Raw genomic sequence first — 23566 nt, 5'->3', positions numbered from 1 at the left:
GGTGTGAGCTTATGAATCAGTGGGTGTGAGCTTATGAATCAGTGGGTGTGAGCTCATGAATCAGTGGGTGAGCTCATGAATCAATGGGTGTGAGCTCATGAATGAGTGGGTGTGAGCTCATGAATCAGTGGGCGTGAGCTCATGAATCAGTGGGTGTGAGCTCATGAATCAGTGGGTGTGAGCTTATGAATCAGTGGGTGTGAGCTCATGAATCAGTGGGTGTGAGCTCATGAATCAGTGGGTGTGAGCTTATGAATCAGTGGGTGTGAGCTCATGAATCAGTGGGTGTGAGCTCATGAATCAGTGTGTGTGAGCTCATGAATCAGTGGGTGTGAGCTCATGAATCAGTGGGTGTGAGCTCATGAATCAGTGGGCGTGAGCTCATGAATCAGTGGGTGTGAGCTCATGAATCAGTGGGTGTGAGCTCATGAATCAGTGGGCGTGAGCTCATGAATCAGTGGGTGTGAGCTCATGAATCAGTGGGTGTGAGCTCATGAATCAGTGGGCGTGAGCTCATGAATCAGTGGGCGTGAGCTCATGAATCAGTGGGCGTGAGCTCATGAATCAGTGGGCGTGAGCTCATGAATCAGTGGGTGTGAGCTCATGAATCAGTGGGCGTGAGCTCATGAATCAGTGGGTGTGAGCTCATGAATCAGTGGGTGTGAGCTCATGAATCAGTGGGCGTGAGCTCATGAATCAGTGGGTGTGAGCTCATGAATCTGGGTGTGAGCTCATGAATCAGTGGGTGTGAGCTTATGAATCAGTGGGTGTGAGCTTATGAATCAGTGGGTGTGAGCTCATGAATCAGTGGGTGTGAGCTCATGAATCAGTGGGTGTGAGCTCATGAATCAGTGGGTGTGAGCTCATGAATCAGTGGGCGTGAGGTCATGAATCAGTGGGTGTGAGCTCATGAATCAGTGGGTGTGAGCTTATGAATCAGTGGGTGTGAGCTCATGAATCAGTGGGTGTGAGCTCATGAATCAGTGGGTGTGAGCTCATGAATGAGTGGGTGTGAGCTCATGAATCAGTGGGCGTGAGCCCATGAATGAGTAGGTGTGAGCTCATGAATGAGTGGGCGTGAGCTCATGAATCAGTGGGCGTGAGCTCATGAATCAGTGTGTGTGAGCTCATGAATCAGTGGGTGTGAGCTCATGAATCAGTGGGTGTGAGCTCATGAATCAGTGGGTGTGAGCTCATGAATCAGTGGGTGTGAGCTCATGAATCAGTGGGTGTGAGCTCATGAATCAGTGGGCGTGAGCTCATGAATCAGTGGGCGTGAGCTCATGAATCAGTGGGTGTGAGCTCATAAATCAGTGGGTGTGAGCTCATGAATCAGTGGGCATGAGCTCATGAATCAGTGGGTGTGAGCTCATGAATCATTGGGTGTGAGCTCATGAATCAGTGGGTGTGAGCTCATGAATCTGGGTGTGAGCTCATGAATCAGTGGGCGTGAGCTCATGAATCATTGGGTGTGAGCTCATGAATCAGTGGGTGTGAGCTCATGAATCTGGGTGTGAGCTCATGAATCAGTGGGCGTGAGCTCATGAATCAGTGGGTGTGAGCTCATGAATCAGTGGGTGTGAGCTCATGAATCAGTGGGTGTGAGCTCATGAATCAGTGGGTGTGAGCTCATGAATCTGGGTGTGAGCTCATGAATCAGTGGGCATGAGCTCATGAATCAGTGGGTGTGAGCTCATGAATCATTGGGTGTGAGCTCATGAATCAGTGGGTGTGAGCTCATGAATCTGGGTGTGAGCTCATGAATCAGTGGGCGTGAGCTCATGAATCAGTGGGTGTGAGCTCATGAATCAGTGTGTAGACAGCCTGTACTGTCAGAGCACACAGCCTAGCCGTCTGCTCTGACTAGTTCATATTTCGCGGCATTCAGTGCTGCCCTCTGTAGGCCTACCTAGGTCGGTGGGAAGCACAGTCCACCCTCTCTCACTCCTAGACCGACCGACGTGACAGACACAGGTGCTCCCCCTCCACGGACTGGCTTGCGGTCACTCCCTCACACTGCCCGTTGTGTACTCACTCCTACCCAATTAAAGCCAAACTAGTCCACGGCCGTATCATTGCTACCTGCGCTACCTTCATCGGCACTAAACCGCTGTTCAACAGTAAGAACAGCAATAACAGTGGTGACAGCGGTGGGATGCTGTAGCTGTAGCGTGGGGTCACTGTGACGCCACTCACAATTCTCGGAGAATTTCGATAAATTTCGGCTGGATCCTGCTAGTACCTGTGTCTGGATGCTCAAACGTGCAGACACGACATCAGGATAACTCGTTGAGAGACGGATGCTTCTTGTGTAGGGTGATGAAGTGAAGATGACTTCATAACTCTTCCTCCCTCTCTCCAGGCAAACACAACTGCTGCGGAGCACCGCTGTCACCATTTATAACGGGGTTGTTTGGTAGGCTGTAGAGCGGTGTTAATGATATACTTCTTCGGAGGCTTCTTTGTTTATTGTTAAGTCGTAGGTGGGTTACACAGGCTTGTGTGTTTGTGCCCATGGCCCGGGCACGGCCATGCCCACGAGAGAGAGCTGGGAGGCCTTGTGTCTTGATGCTAGGCCGCTGTGAGAGTGAGAGCGAGGCAAGTCTGGGCATACTGAAGTGGCAAGGCCTATAGATGGCAGCACTTGAGTGGCGCGAAATATAAACTAAGCTGGCAGACAGCATGGGCTGTCTGTGCAGACAGTACAGGCTGTCTACATACGCTCGGCCACCTACCGCGCGTCGTCCCGACGCGACAATACTGGTAGTAAAAAAAACTCGGTCTCTCTCTCTCGTAGGAACAGGGCACAGAACACAAAATAAAAACATATATATACATATGGACATGGAAAAAAAAACTTCCTACAGGGAGGGAAGAAAAAACATGTGGGGTGTGCTAAACATCGTGGTCATAGGCAGTGAGCGTCGATGGGCATCACTGCACGCCTTCCTGTTATTGCTGTTCTTACTGTTGAACAGCGGTTTAGTGCCGATGAAGGTAGCGCAGGTAGCAATGATACGGCCGTGGACTAGTTTGGCTTTAATTGGGTAGGAGTGAGTACACAACGGGCAGTGTGAGGGAGTGACCGCAAGCCAGTCCGTGGAGGGGGAGCACCTGTGTCTGTCACGTTGGTCGGTCTAGGAGTGAGAGAGGGTGGACTGTGCTTCCCACCGACCTAGGTAGGCCTACAGAGGGCAGCACTGAATGCCGCGAAATATGAACTAGTCAGAGCAGACGGCTAGGCTGTGTGCTCTGACAGTACAGGCTGTCTACATTTGCTCGGCCACGCACCTCGCCGACAATACTGGTGGGCCCATAGGTATAAAGGAATTACACTAGCTACCCCAGAGAGGGACTGGCTTTCGCTCACTAGTAAATCAAAAATGGACAAAAAAAATGCAACAGGCAAAGAAAAACTCTCCCTCCAGGGGAAGAGAAAACTGGTTTGCCCGCGCTGTTTCATCGAGTAGAGAGCCCGGAGACGTCAGCACTGGAACTAAAATCTTCTATATACAGGTTGTCCGCAGGGCTGAACATCAGTTGACCACTCGTCTACGAACGTTGTTGCACGCTCACATCTGCAAACAATGACTGACAGTAGCATTTCCTAAGGTGTGACATGTGACTCAGAGGGCAGCACTGCCCTGACCGTAATACAGGTTTTTTTTTCCTTTAGTTATAAAACACTGGTGCACATACATACAATAATACTATATCCATGGAATTCATTACACTCTGGGTACCCTTCTAAAAGTATTTACATAATTACATGATGTTGTCCACCCTGACTATTATCGACTAGCTATACAATGTGTGTGCATTTATACCCATTTCTGCAAGCAAACAATTAGCATAACTAGCGTAGGAGTCAGACAAGTCAGTAGGTACGTCAGTGTCACAGAAATGTACTGTTGTCCTGGGTCGCAGGCCATAAGTATGGAGCCTTACTGGGCCGTCTTCCGTACCAGTAGCAGTGGGAGAAGGGATAGACGGTTTGTCCCTAACATTAGTCTGATCGTGGCGTTGCAACGCACGCGCCTCCAGCTCTGCTTCGGCCTGCATATGGTCCACATACTTCATGTGATCAAGGTGGGCCTCCTTGATAGTTCCCGTAGCAATCTCCCTCACCTCGAACTTATTGCCACGGAGCTGTCGTAGGACACGGTAAGGACCCACAAACTTTGGGACAAGTTTGTGCATACCTGGGGTCTGCACTGGGTTGAGCAACATAACTTTGCAACCTGGTTCCACTTTGCTTTCCTTGGCGCGGGCATTGCGCTCAGACGTGAACCTATCAGTAGCTTTCATAAGGTTCTCTCGTACCCGCTGGAAGACAAGCTGCGTTGTCCTCATCTTTACTACACTGGGGTTATCAGTATCGTAAGTAGGTCTAGGTGGAGTAAACAGAATTTCATATGGTAAGCGCTTGTCATAGCCATACAAAGCAAAATGAGGTGTCTCACCGATCGAGCTGTTGAGGGAGGAATTTAATGTACACTGAACATCTGGGATAGCCTCATCCCATGTAGTACAACTTGGGTTAACGGTTACTCTGAGCACCTCCAGGACTTTGCGATTTGTACGTTCAGCAAGACCATTACTCGCAGGGTGGCGTGGAGCTACTGGCGCTTGATGAATGTTGAATCTGGAGCAAAGATCCTGCATTATGCCATTTATAAACTCAGACCCATTGTCTGACAGAAGGACACGTGGGCAAGTATGACGAAGAACATGCTCACGGAAAGCACTAGCGACCGTTTCCGCGGTTTTATCAGGAATGGGTACTAATTCACTGTACCGCGTCAAGTTATTTACCATTACAAGCAGGTGCTTATTTCCCTTCTCCGAGGTCGAGAAGTTCGTCAACAGGTCGACAGAAGTTCTCTCCCAGGGCTCCTTTGTAATGGGATACTTTAGAATGGGGTTAGGACCTGTAATGGTACCCTTGTGCTGTAGGCAAACAACACACTGGTGTACATGCTTGGCAATGTCCGCTGCCATCTTAGGCCAGAAATATTTCATTCGTGCCTGTTTGATACTGCGGTCCTTCCCGGGGTGCGCTACACCTGGGACATTGTGGATCAACCCAAGAGTAGCTGGTATCATGGACTCTGGTATCACCAGTTGGTATACGGTTCTGGGTGTGAGCTCATGAATCAGTGGGCGTGAGGTCATGAATCAGTGGGTGTTAGCTCATGAATCAGTGGGCGTGAGGTCATGAATCAGTGGGCGTGAGCTCATGAATCAGTGGGTGTGAGCTCATGAATCAGTGGGTGTGAGCTCATGAATCAGTGGGTGTGAGCTCATGAATCAGTGGGTGTGAGCTCATGAATCAGTGGGTGTGAGCTCATTAATCAGTGAGTGAGCTCATTAATCAGTGGGTGTGAGCTCATGAATCAGTGGGCGTGAGCTCATGAATCAGTGGGTGTGAGCTCATGAATCAGTGGGTGTGAGCTCATGAATCAGTGTGTGTGAGCTCATGAATCAGTGGATGTGAGCTCATGAATCAGTGGGTGTGAGTTCATTAATCAGTGGGTGTGAGCTTATGAATCAGTGGGCGTGAGGTCATGAATCAGTGGATGTGAGCTCATGAATCAGTGGATGTGAGCTCATGAATCAGTGGGTGTGAGTTCATTAATCAGTGGGTGTGAGCTTATGAATCAGTGGGCGTGAGGTCATGAATCAGTGGGTGTGAGCTCATGAATCAGTGGGTGTGAGTTCATTAATCAGTGGGTGTGAGCTCATGAAACAACCACAGTGGCATAGACTTTTCAAACAACTTATATTAACTAATGTCAGCTTAAAATTACAAAAGTAACAATAATATTAGTTCTCCATGAAATATATTGGAAGTTGAACTTTATAATGGGCGATATTCCCATTATGACTGCCATTATTTTTTGCTGTTTATTAATAAGACAAAAAAATACAGAGAAGCATGTTCAGGCTCAACTTTGAATATAGAAATGTATATATTTTTTTATTTGAAAAACACTGAAAATTTTTTGTATATATATGTGCATTTTTCACTGTTTTGTCCACATTTAAAAATGTTTGTAAAGAGGTAATTAGTATTGTAATATTGAGCAAAAAATAATGGGGGGAGGGTCGAAAATTTGGTTTATGGCGCTATTTGTACAGTATGTGAATAAGTTATATTTAAAAATATTATTACGAGGTGTGAAGAAGTAGGAGGTAGATGGCGACAGTGCACGTCCCACCGTGGAGGAGGGAGGACGTGCTGCAGCTGCTGCTTCCTGTGGTGGGTTGTACTAGTGATGGAGGTTATTAAGGTGGACGTGGAGAGTTGCACTGTTTACACGAGGGTGGACCTGGTGATCTATACCAGAGACGGTTAATGGAGAACATGCTGGAGTTTATTTTAATTCAAAGTAGCTAGCAAATGTTGACTAATGGGTGGCGACGTCCTCTTAATTTAAGAAAGTTTTTTTTTTTTTGTAGTGTCGCTTAACGATGGGGATACGTGTAAGAAATGCGTCGTTAGCCGATTTCGTCATTGAATGTACTTAAACCTAGACGGTATAGCCTACTACACACCTGGGCTATATGATATATTCTACGTTCGTTCCCGCCGCTTAATTTCCAACCGCAACTCGTACGTCAATTACTGCAGAACCGCCTCTAGGAGCCCCTCAATATCTTCATCCACACCCAGGTTAAAATTGCCCGCCATCTCGCCCACAACCTTGATTTTTGCATCACCTCGTCCTTGAATCTTTTAAATCGCTGAGCTAACCGTAATTTCAAAACTATAAAAATAAAACGGTAACATTAGCTGTTTATTCTTATCAAAGTATGTACTATATCCAGTTGTATGGAACCGTCGTATAAACGGCTCGTTGATCGAAACGTCGTTATGCGGTGCATGACTCATTCCTTTCCCCCCCCCATTTCCTTGGAACGAACATGAATGTCCTCTATAGCCTAGGCATTACATGACCCCCATTAGATTTAGCGCTCCCTCGTGATTTAAAAAAATGCAAATATTGAGTAGTGTGTGGTGATTAGTTTTCGTTGCATTTTATTAAACTAACGCAGGCCAGTCTACTGTTCCTCTTATTTTAAGTTTAGGGACTACAACGTATTAATCTATTTTCGTATCTAACGCAATCCTTCAATTGCCCGGCCAAATAAAAATTTATTCGTTCAGTATTTGGGAGGGAGATTAGAAAAACAAATCTTTCGTAAAAAAAAAAAAAAATGTAATATAGGACGGGTCAGTGATCGCGCCTGACTGGCCGACCGATGTATGCAGGGGTCAGTGCCCCCCACAGCCCCGTCCATGATAGTCTCGCGGTGACTCGGCCTGGTCAACCAGGCCCGGAGTCACTGCTGGCCTCTCGCAAACCCATGTACGATGCTACCAATACTCAGCCCCTCAAGGAAGGTTCCTTGATGTTGGTGAGGGGCTCTTGATTTAGGGAATTTGATATGTGCTCCAGTTCCCCGAATTAAGCCTGAATGCCTTCCACATCCCCCCCCCCAGGCGCTGTATAATCCTCTGGGTTTAGCGCTTCCCCCTTGATTATAATAATAATACCAATACTCAAGCAATGTCTCTTGAGGGTAATGCATATCCATGGACTTATTACGATGTAGTTTTTAAAGTAGTGGACAGGGGCGAATGTGCATTATAACTAAATGTAAGTATGACTGATCATTACTTATTGGGTTAGGTTTCGTTAGTTTAGGTTGAGTTACTTGGTCTACGTTAGGTTGTATAATTAAAATGGCGTTCTAATTCTTTAGTCAAAATTTAAACAAATTTTGCACAAATAACTTGCACAAACCAATTCGTTACTTTCAATCGAAAAATGTTTGCGAAACTGTGGGGGCGCTTAATCTGAATTTTTACATTATCGCTCTGTCCGTCTTACTGTTTTGGTTAGTAAGATTGTATTAGGTTCGATAAATTTAAATTTTATAGGTTGTCGTGATGGTACAAGTGTTTTTGACACGAGCTATATTCAGATTACGTCTATGGTAGTATATCGTATTTTGCTAAGTCGTGATATGTCCTGAATAAGTGCGCTTGTTTACTGGGTCTTAAGTGGCGTACTAAGTATCTGCTAATAAATCGTTATGTCCTGTCTTGCTTGATCTAGTAGTGAATCGTGATACCTTCCCTGTCTTGCTGTCTGTGATAGTGAATTCAGGCCTGTCAGGTATATGAAAATGTATTGCTAGGTTTGTGGTAATATTCTTGCTATCCTGGCTTCCTTGATCTAATAATGAATCGTATCCTGTCGTGCTACACCTGTGAAAGTTAATGATAACCTGTCTTGGGTCTGTGATGGTGAATACTGTCTTGCCAGGTACATTCATATGCTGTTTTGCTGGGTCAGATAGTGAATAAATGGCTTGCTAGGTATGTATATATGGTGAATCGTGATATCTTGCCTTGCTGGGCCTGTGATAGTCATCTTACTTTTAGATCTGTTACTGAAGTGATAGCTGTTATTCTAGGTACTTGGTAATGAATTATGATTGGCTTACTAGGTCTGGTAGTGACACGTTATCTCTGTCTTGGTAGGTTTAGTAAAGAGCCGTGTAGGGGGTGTGCCAAAGTATCAATATAGATTGTTTAATTTTGGTAGCACTGGCAAATAAATATTGGTATCGTCCCATCCCTAGAATATCCTAATTTGCTAGGAGTGAGTGTGATATCTTGTCTTGTTGGGGTCTGGGAGTGAATACATCCCCTCAAGGAAGGTTCCTTGATGTTGGTGAGGGGCTCTTGATTTAGGGAATTGGATCTATGCTCCAGTTCCCCGAATTAAGCCTGAATGCCTTCCACATCCCCCCCCAGGCGCTGTATAATCCTCCGGGTTTAGCGCTTCCCCCTTGATTATAATAATAATAATGGGAGTGAATAATGGCAAATTTGTATGGTTCAGGCTTCGTCCATGACCTGTACATATTCAGTGTGATGGTAGAGACATGCCTCTGCGTCTTAACTGGTAACTATTGCCAGACAATATTTTTCAAGAAGCGAACGCATGGCAGGCCGACCGGCACCTCCCTGTGTGCCAGTCTGTATTGCCTAGTCTCCCGCGTCTGGTACATGTACAGTATGCCTACCCCCCAACCCCCCCCAACTACCTACTTTTTTTTTTTATATACAGGGTTTGACAAGGTTAAGGATCCCTAGCTTTGACAAGCTATTTACAGGTTAAGGATTCCTAACTTTATTGGCAAGCTAAGATGTTACCTACATCAGCTCATTTCTTTCTTTCTTTTTTCTTTCTTATTTTTTTTTTTTTTTTTTTTTTTTTTTTTTTTTTTTTTTTTTTTTTTTTCTTTGGTTGGGAACCAAAGCAATCATGGGTTTAGAACAGGTCGCTCCTGTCTGTCTCAACTATTGGACCACTACGACAAGGTCCTAAATGCACTAGAAGACAAAAAGAATGCAGATGTAATATATACAGACTTTGCAAAAGCCTTCGACAAGTGTGACCATGGCGTAATAGCGCACAAAATGCGTGCTAAAGGAATAACAGGAAAAGTCGGTCTATGGATCTATAATTTCCTCACTAACAGAACACAGAGTAGTCGTCAACAGAGTAAAGTCCGAGGCAGCTACGGTGAAAAGCTCTGTTCCACAAGGCACAGTACTCGCTCCCATCTTGTTCCTCATCCTTATATCCGACATAGACAAGGATGTCAGCCACAGCACCGTGTCTTCCTTTGCAGATGACACCCGAATCTGCATGACAGTGTCTTCCATTGCAGACACTGCAAAGCTCCAGGCAGACATCAACCAAATCTTTCAGTGGGCTGCAGAAAACAATATGAAGTTCAACGATGAGAAATTTCAATTACTCAGATATGGTAAACATGAGGAAATTAAATCTTCATCAGAGTACAAAACAAATTCTGGCCACAAAATAGAGCGAAACACCAACGTCAAAGACCTGGGAGTGATCATGTCGGAGGATCTCACCTTCAAGGACCATAACATTGTATCAATCGCATCTGCTAGAAAAATGACAGGATGGATAATGAGAACCTTCAAAACTAGGGAGGCCAAGCCCATGATGACACTCTTCAGGTCACTTGTTCTATCTAGGCTGGAATATTGCTGCACACTAACAGCACCTTTCAAGGCAGGTGAAATTGCCGACCTAGAAAATGTACAGAGAACTTTCACGGCGCGCATAACGGAGATAAAACACCTCAATTATTGGGAGCGCTTGAGGTTCCTAAACCTGTATTCCCTGGAACGCAGGAGGGAGAGATACATGATTATATACACCTGGAAAATCCTAGAGGGACTAGTACCGAACTTGCACACGAAAATCACCCACTACGAAAGCAAAAGACTTGGCAGACGATGCACCATCCCCCCAATGAAAAGCAGGGGTGTCACTAGCACGTTAAGAGACCATACAATAAGTGTCAGGGGCCCGAGACTGTTCAACTGCCTCCCAGCACACATAAGGGGGATTACCAACAGACCCCTGGCAGTCTTCAAGCTGGCACTGGACAAGCACCTAAAGTCAGTTCCGGATCAGCCGGGCTGTGGCTCGTATGTTGGTTTGCGTGCAGCCAGCAGCAACAGCCTGGTTGATCAGGCTGTGATCCACCAGGAGGCCTGGTCTCAGACCGGGCCGCGGGGGCGTTGACCCCCGGAACTCTCTCCAGGTAAACTCCAGGTAGTAATAGGGGGAGAGAGCACAACTTTGTAGTACCCACAATCAATGGCCAGGCTTCAAACACCTTTCATTGTACAGCAATAAAGGAATGGAACAGACTGCCCGCACATGTCAAAGCCAGTCATAGCATGAACCAGTTCAAGAAGAGTGCCAAAAGGTGTCTGATAAATGTAGCTACAGAAAGGGAGGGGAATGATTTTCTAGTTTTTAGCCAACATACGTGTAAATTTTTACCTTATTCCTAGTAATGACCCTCCTATTGTAGATTGTCTTAATGACCTTCGTGTAGTAGATAGTCTTTTTAGTATGATAATAAGATGTTATCTTCATTATAGAATAATAAGAAAATATTATAACCTTTATATAATAATAAGGTAACAGGACCCCAATGGAAATAAGTCAGTCTGACTTTTTTGGGTTATCCTAGGTTCTGTACACATATGCTGCTATGTATGATAATTCTATGTAACTGTATTTGTGTATACCTGAATAAACTTGCTTACTTATAACTCTTAACTTGCTGTATAACAATTTTTCCACTTGTGTGGATACCCCTTCCCTCTATTAATCAGTTTCATCGGACGTTTGCTATTCTTTGGGGGATCAAGGTTTGCTGACTTTGCTAACATAAGAAGTTTTTGATCACATTTTATACTTTTGATATTACCATTACAAAAAGGTTCCATATTTTAGATACAGTGGAACCTCGGTTTTCATGATTAATTCGTTCCAGAAAGTCTAACAAAAACCGAATTTTACGAAAACTGAAGCAATATTTCCCATAAGAAATAATGTAAATTCAATTAATCCTTTGCAGACATTCAAAAATATTAACAGAAAATACATTTTATAGAGAACTAGTTTTACATACAGAAAACAATGAGAAATATAAATGACTAGTTAAATGTTGATTTATCCATTTCATATTGCTTTTACCTTTATTGAAGACTCTTGTTGGCATATGGAAGATGGCAAGGGGGGGAAAGGGAGGAGGAGAGTTCATTGTTTGGAAGGGGGATCCCCTCCCATAAGGACTTCAGGTATCAAGGCCCTATCCAGGGTTACTTCCCTTCTTTGTCTTTTACTGGCACTAGAACCAGCTCGAGTCACTACCCCTGTCACACAAAAAAATTGTCCAAAGAGGTCTGTTTCTGGCACCTATCTAAGATTTGCCTAAAATGGGAGGGCATTGTTATTGAGTGTTGCAGACACGGCTTGCAACAGTTTTCTTAGGGTGATATTTCTCCACAAAACTTCGCAGCTCACTCCACTTTGCACACATGTCCTTAGCCACTGAAGAAGGCACATTCTCCCCTCTTCCTCCTCCTCAGAATCAATTTTCTCGGCTGCAGTCCGTTGCTGTTCCAGTTGAAGGTCTTGCAGCTCTTCAGTGGTTAGCTCTTCCCTGTGGTTGTCCACTCGACGATAAACACAGTCACTCGGCACTTGAGTGGTTCAGCTACAAAAACCGAGGTGATGCATGAAAACTGGGACAAAATTTCAATGGAAAAAGTCATTGAAAACTGAATCCTGCGAAAACTGGGGCATACGAAAATGGAGATTCTACTGTATTTTTTAATCGAGGCACTATCAGCACTTAATTTTGAGGGGTCCTGACAGTGAAACCGTTAAGAGGAGTAGGTATGAGATGGGGTCAAGAGCAGAGACTTGACTCCCTGCAGCCCCTAACTTTATCCTGGCTTGTGGCCTAATCTGTACTATATGATCCACCCAGAAGTTTTCATGCGGGAAGAAGAAATTTAACTTTTGCTTGAGGATGTGGGAGGTTAAAATTTGTCTTGTAAATGTGGAATTTCCATGCATATCAAATCAGTTTATTCTCTATAAGGATTACAATGCGGGGTTTACAAATTTTGGTTATTGTGTGGTTGACATGTAATAAAACACTAATTACAGAGGGGGCCACTAGAACACCTAGCATGGCTAGGCATTTTGGGCAAACTTAGATTAATTCTTAACCCTAAATTATTACAAATTGTGGAGTAAGTTGACTAAATACTAAGTGACTAAATACTGGTTTGTGAGTTTAGCAATGTGAATGCTTTTTGTTTTGGCACAATACATACTTTCTATATTGGAGTATCACAGGCAAACTTATGACTAGTTAGGAATCATTATTTTGAGATTAAGATGCGTATTTCTGTGCTTATAGTTAAATTGGTGAGTGAGTGTAAGTGTGAACCACCAGGTGGTTTACATGTAGTTAGTTGACGGGGTATATCAGGGAGATAAGGTGTTTTCTAACGGTAGTTTGGAAGGTGATGAATGTGTCTGCAGTTCTAGAGTTTTCAGGTAGGGTGTTCCAGAATTTAGGGCCTTTGACATACACTGAATTTTTTTTTAAAGGTTTAGTCGGACATGACTAACTTTGGTATTGGCTTATAGTTGTTTACATCTGTAGGGTCACCTCCTTTATGTATTGGTGTAACCCTTGCTGTCTTGAGTAGTGTCGGGAAAGTGCTAGTTTCTAGTGACTTGTTAAAAAGTAATGTAATAGCATGCGAAAGGACATGGGCCGCTTGCATGGTGGGATGCGAGACAGATTCCCTGAGTTATTTTCGAGTGACTTTATAATCGTGGTGACTTCCGTGGGCTCAGTTGGTACAAGATAGAAAGAATTTGGAAAATTCCCATCTAGGTAGTCCCCGGCACGGGCGTTGGTACGTGGAATTTTACTGGCGAGATCATATCCTATGTTTGAGAAGTAGTTTATCTTGTTAGCTGTATCTGTGGGATGCAGTTTTGTTTTGTTAGGTTTAGTTAGGACAATATTCTTTTTGTTTTTTTTTCAGTTTGTGGGTCCTCAGAATCTGGGGAAGTGTTTTCCAGGTCTTTTTTGTATCTCCTCTTGTGTCAGTGAATCTGCTGGAGTAGTACAGTTGTTTGGCTTTCTTTATTAATTTGGTGAGAACTGATGAATATTGTTTAAGAAGACAAGACAATATGTTGGCTAATTCGGTTTTCCATTTGACAGCTGTTGGTACGTGTGTGTGTGTGCACGAGTGATTTGGAGTGGCTGCTGCTGCTGACAACAGCTATCCAGCTAACTGGAAGGATAGACAGCTGTGGCTTCTACCTGACTGACGGTACAGCTGCATCATCAGATAAAGACAAAGCCACATAATGGCAGATCTTCAATACAAACTGGTAAGTTGTTGTATATACTATACAAGTATTTTAAATTTTGAGTAGACACTTACCTGGAGAGAGTTCCGGGGGTCAACGCCCCTGCGGCCCGGTCTGTGACCAGGCCTCATGGTGGATCAGAGCCTGATCAACCAGGCTGTTACTGCTGGATGCACGCAATCCAACATGTAAGCCACAGCCCGGCTGGTCAGGTACTAACTTTAGGTGATTTTCCAGTGCCTGCTTGAAGACAGCCAGGGGTCTATTAAAAATTTTAACCCACCATCACACTTCTGTTTTCTGTCAGAGAAGTTCTTTACAGGAGCTTGATTCTGAACCTTCTAATACCTGGTTTAGCAAGAGTACGGAGTACAGGAGCAACATACACATGCAAGATACATGCTCAGTTTCATCCCAGGATGCAACCCACACCAGTCGACTAACACTTGGGTACCCATTTTTTATTGATGGATGAATATGGACAGCAGGTGTCTTATGGAAACGTGTCCTAATGTTTTCCAGCAGTACCGGGAATTCAAACTCTGGACCTCAGTGTGAGAGATGTGTTAGCAATTGTGCTATGGGACACTGACAGGGGCTGTATAGGGAGGATGTTTGGTAAGAAATTTCACCTTCCAGTTAAACCTTTAAGCTTCATCACAGTATGTACTTAATTGGAAGGTGAAATTTCATGCCCAACATCCTCCCCATAGTATATAGTGTCCCTATTGGCGTTCTGTAGCTCGATCTCTAGCGCACTCGGCTCCTACACTGAGGTCCGGAGTTCGAATCCCCAGTATGGCTGGAAAACATTGTGTTTTTCCATGAAACCTCTGCTGTCAGTGTTCACCCATCAATATAAAATGGGTACCCGAGTGTTAGTCGACTGGTGTGGGTTGCATCCTGGGACAAAACTGACCTAATTTGCCCGAAATGCTCGGCATAACAAGCGGCTTTCTATACAGTATCCAAAAAAGTATCCACAATGGTTGGGATCCTCTCCAAGATACGTTACTACGTGCCACAATCAGCCCTCTCACTTGTACTATTCACTCGTCTATCCCTACCTCACCTATGCTATTTGTGCTTGGGGATCAACTGCAGCAACATGCCTAAAGCCATTAATAACCCAACAGAAAGCCACAGTAAGAATAATCATGCAATCCAGTCCCAGGCAACACTCCTTCACCCCTCTTCATAGATCTAAACTTACTCACTGTACAGAACATCCACACTTACTACTGTGCAACCTATTTACAGAACCTTAAATTCCAATATTAATCCTGACCTAAAACACTTTCTTGATAGTTGATAGGACCCACAGGCATATCACCAGGCACAAAAATCTGACATTCCCCGTGTCCGGCTAAACCTATACAAAAATTGTGTGTACATAAAAGGACCTAAAATCTGGAACACCCTACCTGAAAACTCGAACTGCAAACACAATTATCACTTTCAAAACTACCGTTAGAAAACTTCTTGTCTCCATGACACGCCCCACCATCGGCTAACTACATGAAAACCACCTATTCTCCTGTATCATACATGCATAAAAAACAACCTAGACTTTCCCTCTATATCTGTGATTCCCCACAATTCACACTTGCCCAATTGACTATAGAGAAATATGTAATAAAACTATTGCCTAGTGAATCTTAAACTATTCATAAGTTTGCCTGTGATACTCTAGTATAAGAGCTTCAATAGAAACTGTATCGTACCAAAACAAAACCATTCACATTGCTAAATTTACGACTGTAATGCAGTTCTTCTTTCAACGTACCAGCCGTATCCCACTGAGGTGGGGTGGCCCAAAAGAAAAAACTAAAGTTTCTCCTTTTAAATTTAGTAATATATACAGGAGAAGGGGTTACTAGCCCCTTGCTCCCGGCATTTTAGTCGCCTCTTAAGACACGCATGGCTTACAGAGGAAGAATTCTGTTCCACTTCCCCATGGAGATAAGAGGAAATAAACAAGAACAAGAATTAGAAAGAAAATAGAAGAAAACCCAGAGGGGTGTGTATATATATGCTTGTACATGTATGTGTAGTGTGACCTAAGTGTAAGTAGAAGTAGCAAGACTTGCCTGTAATCTTGCATATTTATGAGACAGACAAAAGACAACAGCAATCCTACCATCATGTAAAACAATTACAGGCTTTCGTTTTACTCACTTGGCAGGACGGTAGTACCTCCCTGGGCGGTTGCTGTCTACCAACCTACTACCTACATGTAATGCAGTTATTTAGCTTTAATACCAATATGCTCCATGATCTGTACCAATATAGTTTTGAATTAATCTTAGTCTGCCCGAAATGCCTAGTCATACTAGGTGTGATAGTGGCCCCCTCTGTAATTAGTATTTTATATGTAAACCACACAATATCCTATATTATATAAACCCTGCATTGTAATTTTTATCAGAGGCATTGCTTGAGTTGGTGTCACCCAGGGTGGAATCCTTGGTGTCACCTGGGGCAGCATCTTTGGTGTCATCCCCATGAAATTCAAGGGCGGGGGGGATTGGAGGGGTAAACTCTAGTTACGTCACTACTGATGACCAGTCAGTGACAAATGTTTAGCAATGAGAACGTTTAAGGGCCATAAACTGAACAGGAGAATACTTCTCAACTTTATTAATGATAAAATTATAAATAAGCATAGTAATATTGAGGAAACAAATAGCACTTTGAGTACAGGCAACAGATCCTACATTTATTTATCTTCAGCAATGCAAAAACAACTTGAAAAATAAAGAAAAACATTGCAATATCAGAGAAACACTTTTTCCGATTTGACCTTGAGTACAGGTAACATCTCGGTGAATCTGATCTTACATTTCCTTGCCTTCAGTTATGCAAAATCCTCTTATCACATCATCAAAATCAATGATTTTCCCTTTATAGGCTTATTTGTACTTATTATATAATAGGCTACATAGAAACGAAGGCTTCTTCTCTTATGTTGGTGCAGCACAATTTGGGCATTAGTGTCACTTTCTTTAGAGGCTCTGTGGTGTCACCCCCTAAATGGCATCACCCAGGGCAGCCCCCCCCCCCCTTACAATGCCTCTGATCTTTATAGAGAATAAACTTGGTAGTCAATTGATGTCAACTAGGCCTGTATACCTTGTACATGTACTTGTAGAAAGATATTATTATTATAAATTGAGGAACTTCTTTTTCACCTTCAACATACAGATCTACTACCCTGTACCGTGTTTCTACTTCCAGCAAAGCAGTGCCAAGGTGGGAGATGCAGAAGGGGTTGAGCGGGCACTAGAGGAGGGGGCTCCGGTATCGTCCCTACATGATGAGGGAAACAGAGAGCCTTTACACCATGCCTGTGCTGGTGGCCATGTTGAAGTTGTCAAATTGCTACTTGCTCATAATGCTGATGTTAATGCCATAAGCAAGCATGGTGGGGATGCAGGTGAGTTTCTATGCTAACTACACTAATCCTTGAATGAATCTAACCTTGCAACCAGAGCAGGCTTTTAATGACTACAGTGCAGTAATTCCTAGTTTTATTCATTACATTTTTGCTTTTAATATATAATACTGTATCTTTATGCTTTCTTTATCCTCCCAACCACTTGTATACTACCTTTTATGTTTTCTGATTATCCCTGTTTTTCTTTGCTCCCACTGGCAAAGCCAGGCTCACTTCCTCCATGACGAAGAAAGCTAGGTTGACTTCCTAACGAATGAAAGTAAGCTTTCTTCCCTCTCACCACCCATCAAGCTAGACTTTCCTCACTACCAACTAAATTTAGGCTCCCTTCTGCCCCCTTACTAATAATTTTGCTAACCACCTGCAGGAGCAACGCCTGTCCACCTAGCGGCTGAAGGCGGCTACAGTCGTGTACTCGGGGTGCTACTGGCTGCCGGGGCTGATGCTAATTCCTTTGACTACAATGGTAAGTCATTCACCATGCCTAATCTCCATGTCTTTGACACGCGTCCAGCTTGCCTATACTTTGCACACCTTCCTCGCACATTTTTTGCCTGTTTTATACTGTTAATCCTTACCCCTTCTTTGATGAATTGAGGGTTCCTTCATGCTGGTGTATGGCTCTTGGTCCAAGGAATTGGATCTACCCTCCTTTTTTCTTGGGTCTGGTCATCCCACATTTCCCAGACAGTGTGACCCCCTCCCCTATGGATTTAACGCTTTTAAGACTCTTTTTTGTTGCCTGCCTCCATACATAACCTTGTGTCCCTACACCTGTTTCTCTATTAAACTGATTTTAGTTACCTCCTCCATGCTGCTTGTGGAATTTCTTAAAGAATAAGAGCTGTGGCCTTCCCTACAGCTCTCCTTTTGATGCAAACTTAAATTTACTGGGAATATTCAACACTGGAATATTGAACTTGGGAATATTCAGTTTGGGAATATTCATCACTGGAAACTATATACAGTGGAGCCCCAGTTTTCATCGTTTATCTGTTCTAGAAGGTCTGCCGAAAACAGATTTGTAAGAAAACTGAAGTAATATTTCCCATAAGAAATAATGTAAATCTATTTAATCTCTTCCAGACACCCAAAAATGTTAACAAAAAATACATTTTATAGAGAATAACTATAGTTTTATATACAGAAAACAATGAAATATATATAAATAACTAATGAAATGGATAAATGTACATTTAACATCACTTTTACCTTTAATAAAGACTTGTTGGTGTATGGAAGATGACGAGGAGGGGAAAGGTAAGGAGGGATGGAGGGAGGGAGGGAGGAGAGGTTATTGCTTGGAAGGGGAGTCCCTCTCCATAAGGACTTCAGGTATCAAAGCCCTATCTGGGGTTACTTCCCTTGGTCTTTTACTGCCACTAGGACCAGCTTGAGTCGCTGGACCCCCATTGTACAAAAAAATCTGTCCAGAGAGGCCTGTTTCTGGCATCTCTCTAAGATTTGCCTAAAATAGGACAAGGCATTGTCATTGAACATGTTGCTGACATGGCTTGCAACAGCTTTGGTAGGGTGATACTTCTCAAAACTTTGCACCTTACTCCACTTTGCACAATGTTCTTAATTGCTGAAGAAGGCACATTCTCCCCTTCCTCCTCCTCCTCCTCCTCCTCCTCCTGAAACAATTTCCTCGGGTAAGGTCTGTTGCTGTTCCAGATGAAAGTCCTGCACCTCTTCAGTGGTTAACTCTTCCCTGTGATCATCCACCAACTCTTCCACATCCTGGCCACTTCCCTCCAACCCCATGGACTTCCCCAAAGACACAATAGATTCCACAACAGGCATAGGGTTGTCAGGGGTCAGCCTCAAACCCTTCAAAATCCTTCTGGCCACAATTTTCTCCAAGAAGAGTTAATCATCCTGGAAGTCGCTCCCTGGCTAGCCTTATCTATAAGGCATATTCAATTGAGGATGTGGAAGTGATTCCTCCAGAACTTTTAGCATCCATTCAGTATCAGAGGTCACTTCAAAGCACCTTTGAAACATTGCTTGGGTGTAGTTTTTTGAAGTTTGAAATGACCTGCTGGTCCATGGGCCGGATGAGAGGAGTGGTAATACCATTCCTCTCATCCAGCCCTTGGAAGACCAACAAGTGGTCTTCCAAGTCTGGAGGATGAGCAGGAACATTGTCCATAACCAGGAGGCACTCAAGTGGCAATTTATTTTCCAGGAGATATTTCTTCACACTAGGGCCAAACACTTCATTGACCCACTCAGTGATAATTTGCCTTGTGACCCATGCCTTATTGTTAGCCTTCCACATCACAGTTTACTTTTGATGTTTTTCTTGAACATGCTGGTATTTTCAGTGATACACCAGTAAAGGCTTCACTTTGAAATCCCCACTAGCATTACCACAGAACAAAAGTTAGCCTATCCTTCATAGGCTTGAGTCCTGGCAGTGCCTTTTCCTCCTGTGTGATGTATGTTCTCTTCAGGATTTTCTTCCAAAAGAGGCCTTTTTCGTCACACTTGCTGGGGAATGAATCCTTCGGCCTCTACATAATCCTTGGATTCACCCAGGAATTCTTCAGCCCCACATTGGTCTGAACTTGCAGCCTTGCCATGCCTTACTGCACTGTGTATGCCACTTTGCTTTTTGAATCTGTTGAACCAGCTTTTGATGGCCTTAAATTCATTAACAGCAGCACTCATTCCAGGCATTTTCTTTACAAGATCCGCATGCAACTGCCTTGCCGTTTCACAAATCATCACCTCCACAACACAATCTCCCGCTAACTGTTTTTGGTTGATCCACACCAACTTTTCAACATCTTCGATTGTTGGCGATCTCCGTTTTGTTAGCACATTTACCCCCCTTTTGCAACATCAGCATCCTTGATTTCTTTTTTCTTTGCCAGGATTGAACTGATCATAGATTTGGACTTCCCATGCATCCTGGCGAGCTCAGCCACACGTATGCCACTGTCGTGTTTTTCTATGAGTTCTTTCTTGAATTCGATAGCGTTTCTCGCCTTCTTTACCAAAGGTGGCTTGTTAGCAGTCGCAAGCTCAAAAAAACAATGGATTATTACGAAATGTTTCGGATGAACGTGCGGACTAATGCTCACTGAACGAATATCAAAGGCAGACTCGAGTCATGAACATATGAGCTTTCGTGTCTGGTATGGACTATTTCCTAGCGGATGTACGAAAATGGGGAAAATTTCGCCAAAAAAGTGGTCGAAAACTGAATTGCTAACCGAACCAGACGAAAACCGGGGTTCCACTATACGTAATTAACCCTTTCAGGGGCAAGAGACCCTCTCCTAAACTTGTTCCTAGGGTCGAAAATTTTTCAGAAAAGTTTTTTTTTCTTATGAAAAGGTAGAGAATTAACTGATCATGACACCAAAAGTATGAAATTTGATGAAAAACTTAATTATGCTCTCGTGAAGTTAGCGGTCTCGACGATTTTGCCCACTTTGAGCCCTATTTTTGTCCACTTCCAGTGTACTAGTCAACAAAAATCATAACTATTTCGCTACAACTCCATTTTTTCTATCGAATAAGTACAAGAAACTACCCTTTTACCGATTTCAACTATCCAATAAAATGGTTAGAAATTAGTAATTTTGCCAATTTCACACATTTCAAAAGATACCAATTTCCAAATAGGGTCTAGAATACATTCCTGGCACTAAAATAACATTTCCTCTGTTCATTAGTCACATCCCCAGGCCCCTCTTACATTTCTTTTGCTTTTCACTTTGAATTTTTATACTCACAAAAAAACAGAAAATTTACTGTTATGCAGACTACTGCATTAGTGTAGGAATGGTTTAAATAATATCAGCGCACTTGTGAAAGAATATTAGACTCGCCAGTTGACGTGTATTGGACGCGTGGCATGATTTGTATACTTTTGAATTTAGGCAAAAATCAAATATTTCTGCTACTTTGAGCTCAATTTCAAGGTACTTTTCATTGTGGAAACCAATCAAGATCACCTCAATTTCTGTAATATGTCTTCCATTCTATAAAATGAGACCAGGAAAACTAGAATACAACCATAAATACCATACAAAAATACACTGCAAAGTCGCTGTTTTAAACCAAAAACATGGTCAGTTTTTTTTTTCTCATTATGCACTGTGCGCTGCAGGATTTTTTTTACTGTGCACACTGACCACATAGACCCATTCTTTCATATGTAGGCCTTCCAGGCGCTAGAATTTACACGCACTAGTACGTCAATAACCTTGGTGCATAAGCTGTACTAGTACATTGGAAACCCTGAAAGGGTTAAATACCTAATTTAGTAAAGAAATATGATTACTGTATGAAAGTACAGTGGACCCTCAGGTAATGGCATTAATCTGTTCTAGAGAGCTTGCCTTTAACCAATTTTTCCTTTTGCCCAATTAATTTTCCCCATGAGAAATAATGGAAATTCAATTAATCTGTTTCAGACAGCCAAAAGTATTATCTTTAAAAAAAAATTTTTTTGTTAAAATAGATATACATACAGAAAACAATGACATATAAATACAAAGCACTAATAAAATGGATAAATGAACATTTAACTTCACATTTACCTTTATTGACTCTTGTTGGTGTATGGAAGGCAGGTAGGAGGCAAGAGGGAGACGAGTTTATTATGTTTCAATATGACTAATATCTCTCAGGCTTATTTATCTATCACAATTCATCTAATATGACATAATAAACAATAACATAGAAACATGATATATACTAGAATGAATAAAATGTCATAATGTATGAGAGGAGTGAAGTGAAGTGATATAAGTGTTCTTGGGTTTGTAAGGGCCACTGAGAGAAGCCGTACATAGTGGTGGTGATTGTGGAGGCACCAGCAGAGCCCACCAACACTATCATACTTAAACAATGTATATAATTTATAAATGAGAAATATTTACATTTTAATATATAAATAAGTTTATTCAGGTATACACAAATAGTTATGTACATAATTATCATGCATAGCAACATGTGTAAAGTACCTAGGATAACCCAAAAAAGTCGGTGACTAGCATATTTCCATTGGGGTCCTTTTATATTTACACTTATATTTACTCTTATACTTACACTTTTATATTTACACTTACCTTGGAGATGTTAGTTTAATTAGTTTCATGGAGGAGATGCTGGCAGAGGTTTAGGGTGGTGGAAGATATGTAGCAGGCTGGCGTATGTTCATTGGCCCAATACACATCCAACAACATTGGAGAGTTACTTTCATGTTTTTTTTCTATTGCTTACTCGTTTAACTTGCTACACTATTAATTCTACACTGTCGCTGGCTGGCGCTGTAGCCTTTATCGATACCTGCTGCTTTAGTATCGTACATATCGCAGAATCACTGAATCACTGCAGAAGGCACATTCTTCCCTCTCTCCCCCTCCTCCACTTTGGTATTTTGCTATGAGTCTTTTCTTGAATTCTATTGTGCTTCTTTCCTTCTTTACCGCAGGGCTGGCACTAAACCTTTCTTTGGGCCCATGGTGGCTTATTTAGTAGTTTTTTTTTTTTTTTTTTCTCTTCCAACAAGTCGGCCGTCTCCCACCGAGGCAGGGTGACCCAAAAAAGAAAAAATCCCCAAAAAGAAAACTTTCATCTTTCAACACTTTCACCACACTCACACATTATCACTGTTTTTGCAGAGGTGCTCAGAATACAACAGTTTAGAAGCATATACGTATAAAGATACACAACATATCCCTCCAAACTGCCAATATCCCAAACCCCTCCTTTAAAGTGCAGGCATTGTACTTCCCGTTTCCAGGACTCAAGTCCGACTATATGAAAATAACTGGTTTCCCTGAATCCCTTCACTAAATATTACCCTGCTCACACTCCAACAGATCGTCAGGTCCCAAGTATCATTCGTCTCCATTCACTCGTATCTAACATGCTCATGCACGCTTGCTGGAAGTCCAAGCCCCTCACCCCCAAAACCTCCTTTACCCCCTCTCTCCAACCCTTTTGAGGACGACCCCTACCCCTCCTTCCTTCCCCTATAGATTTATGTGCTTTCCATGTCATTCTACTTTGATTCATTCTCTCGAAATGACCAAACCACCTCAACAACCCCTCTTCTGCCCTCTGACTAATACTTTTATTAACTCCACACCTTCTCCTAATTTCCACACTCCGAATTTTCTGCATAATATTTACACCACACATTGCCCTTAGACAGGACATCTCCACTGCCTCCAACCGTCTCCTCGCTGCTGCATAGTAGTTACAAGCACTAAAAACAGTGGAATAATACAAAATATATCACATGTATGGGAGGAATCTT

At 42.9% G+C, this 23566-nt stretch overlaps 2 protein-coding genes across 8 annotated transcripts in view; both read left to right on the top strand.

Moving 5' to 3' along the window:
• The window catches only part of mbt (serine/threonine-protein kinase PAK mbt), a 558896-nt gene that overhangs the window by 428749 nt on the left and 106581 nt on the right, over nt 1-23566 (top strand). The window lies entirely within an intron of this gene.
• Nucleotides 1-23566, top strand: part of LOC128684684 (enolase-phosphatase E1) — a 93800-nt gene that overhangs the window by 41399 nt on the left and 28835 nt on the right. For 4 of the 7 annotated variants that reach the window (XM_070100400.1, XM_070100404.1, XM_070100416.1 and 1 more), the window contains exons 2-4: nt 13672-13844; nt 17061-17259; nt 17648-17746. In XM_070100400.1, coding sequence (XP_069956501.1) covers nt 13821-13844; nt 17061-17259; nt 17648-17746 — 322 coding nt within the window. In that variant the 5' untranslated portion in view covers nt 13672-13820. Of the gene's footprint in view, nt 1-3538; nt 3613-6184; nt 6263-13671; nt 13845-17060; nt 17260-17647; nt 17747-23566 lie in introns of those variants that run through there. The other 3 variants (XM_070100423.1, XM_070100393.1, XM_070100417.1) reach the window with 2 other exon arrangements.

This window comes from Cherax quadricarinatus, chromosome 5, assembly GCF_038502225.1.
Source record: "Cherax quadricarinatus isolate ZL_2023a chromosome 5, ASM3850222v1, whole genome shotgun sequence".
NCBI classification, from domain to species: Eukaryota; Metazoa; Arthropoda; class Malacostraca; order Decapoda; family Parastacidae; genus Cherax; species Cherax quadricarinatus.
Note: the sequence above shows the minus strand (reverse complement) of the source record. Positions and strands in the feature narration are given on the sequence as shown.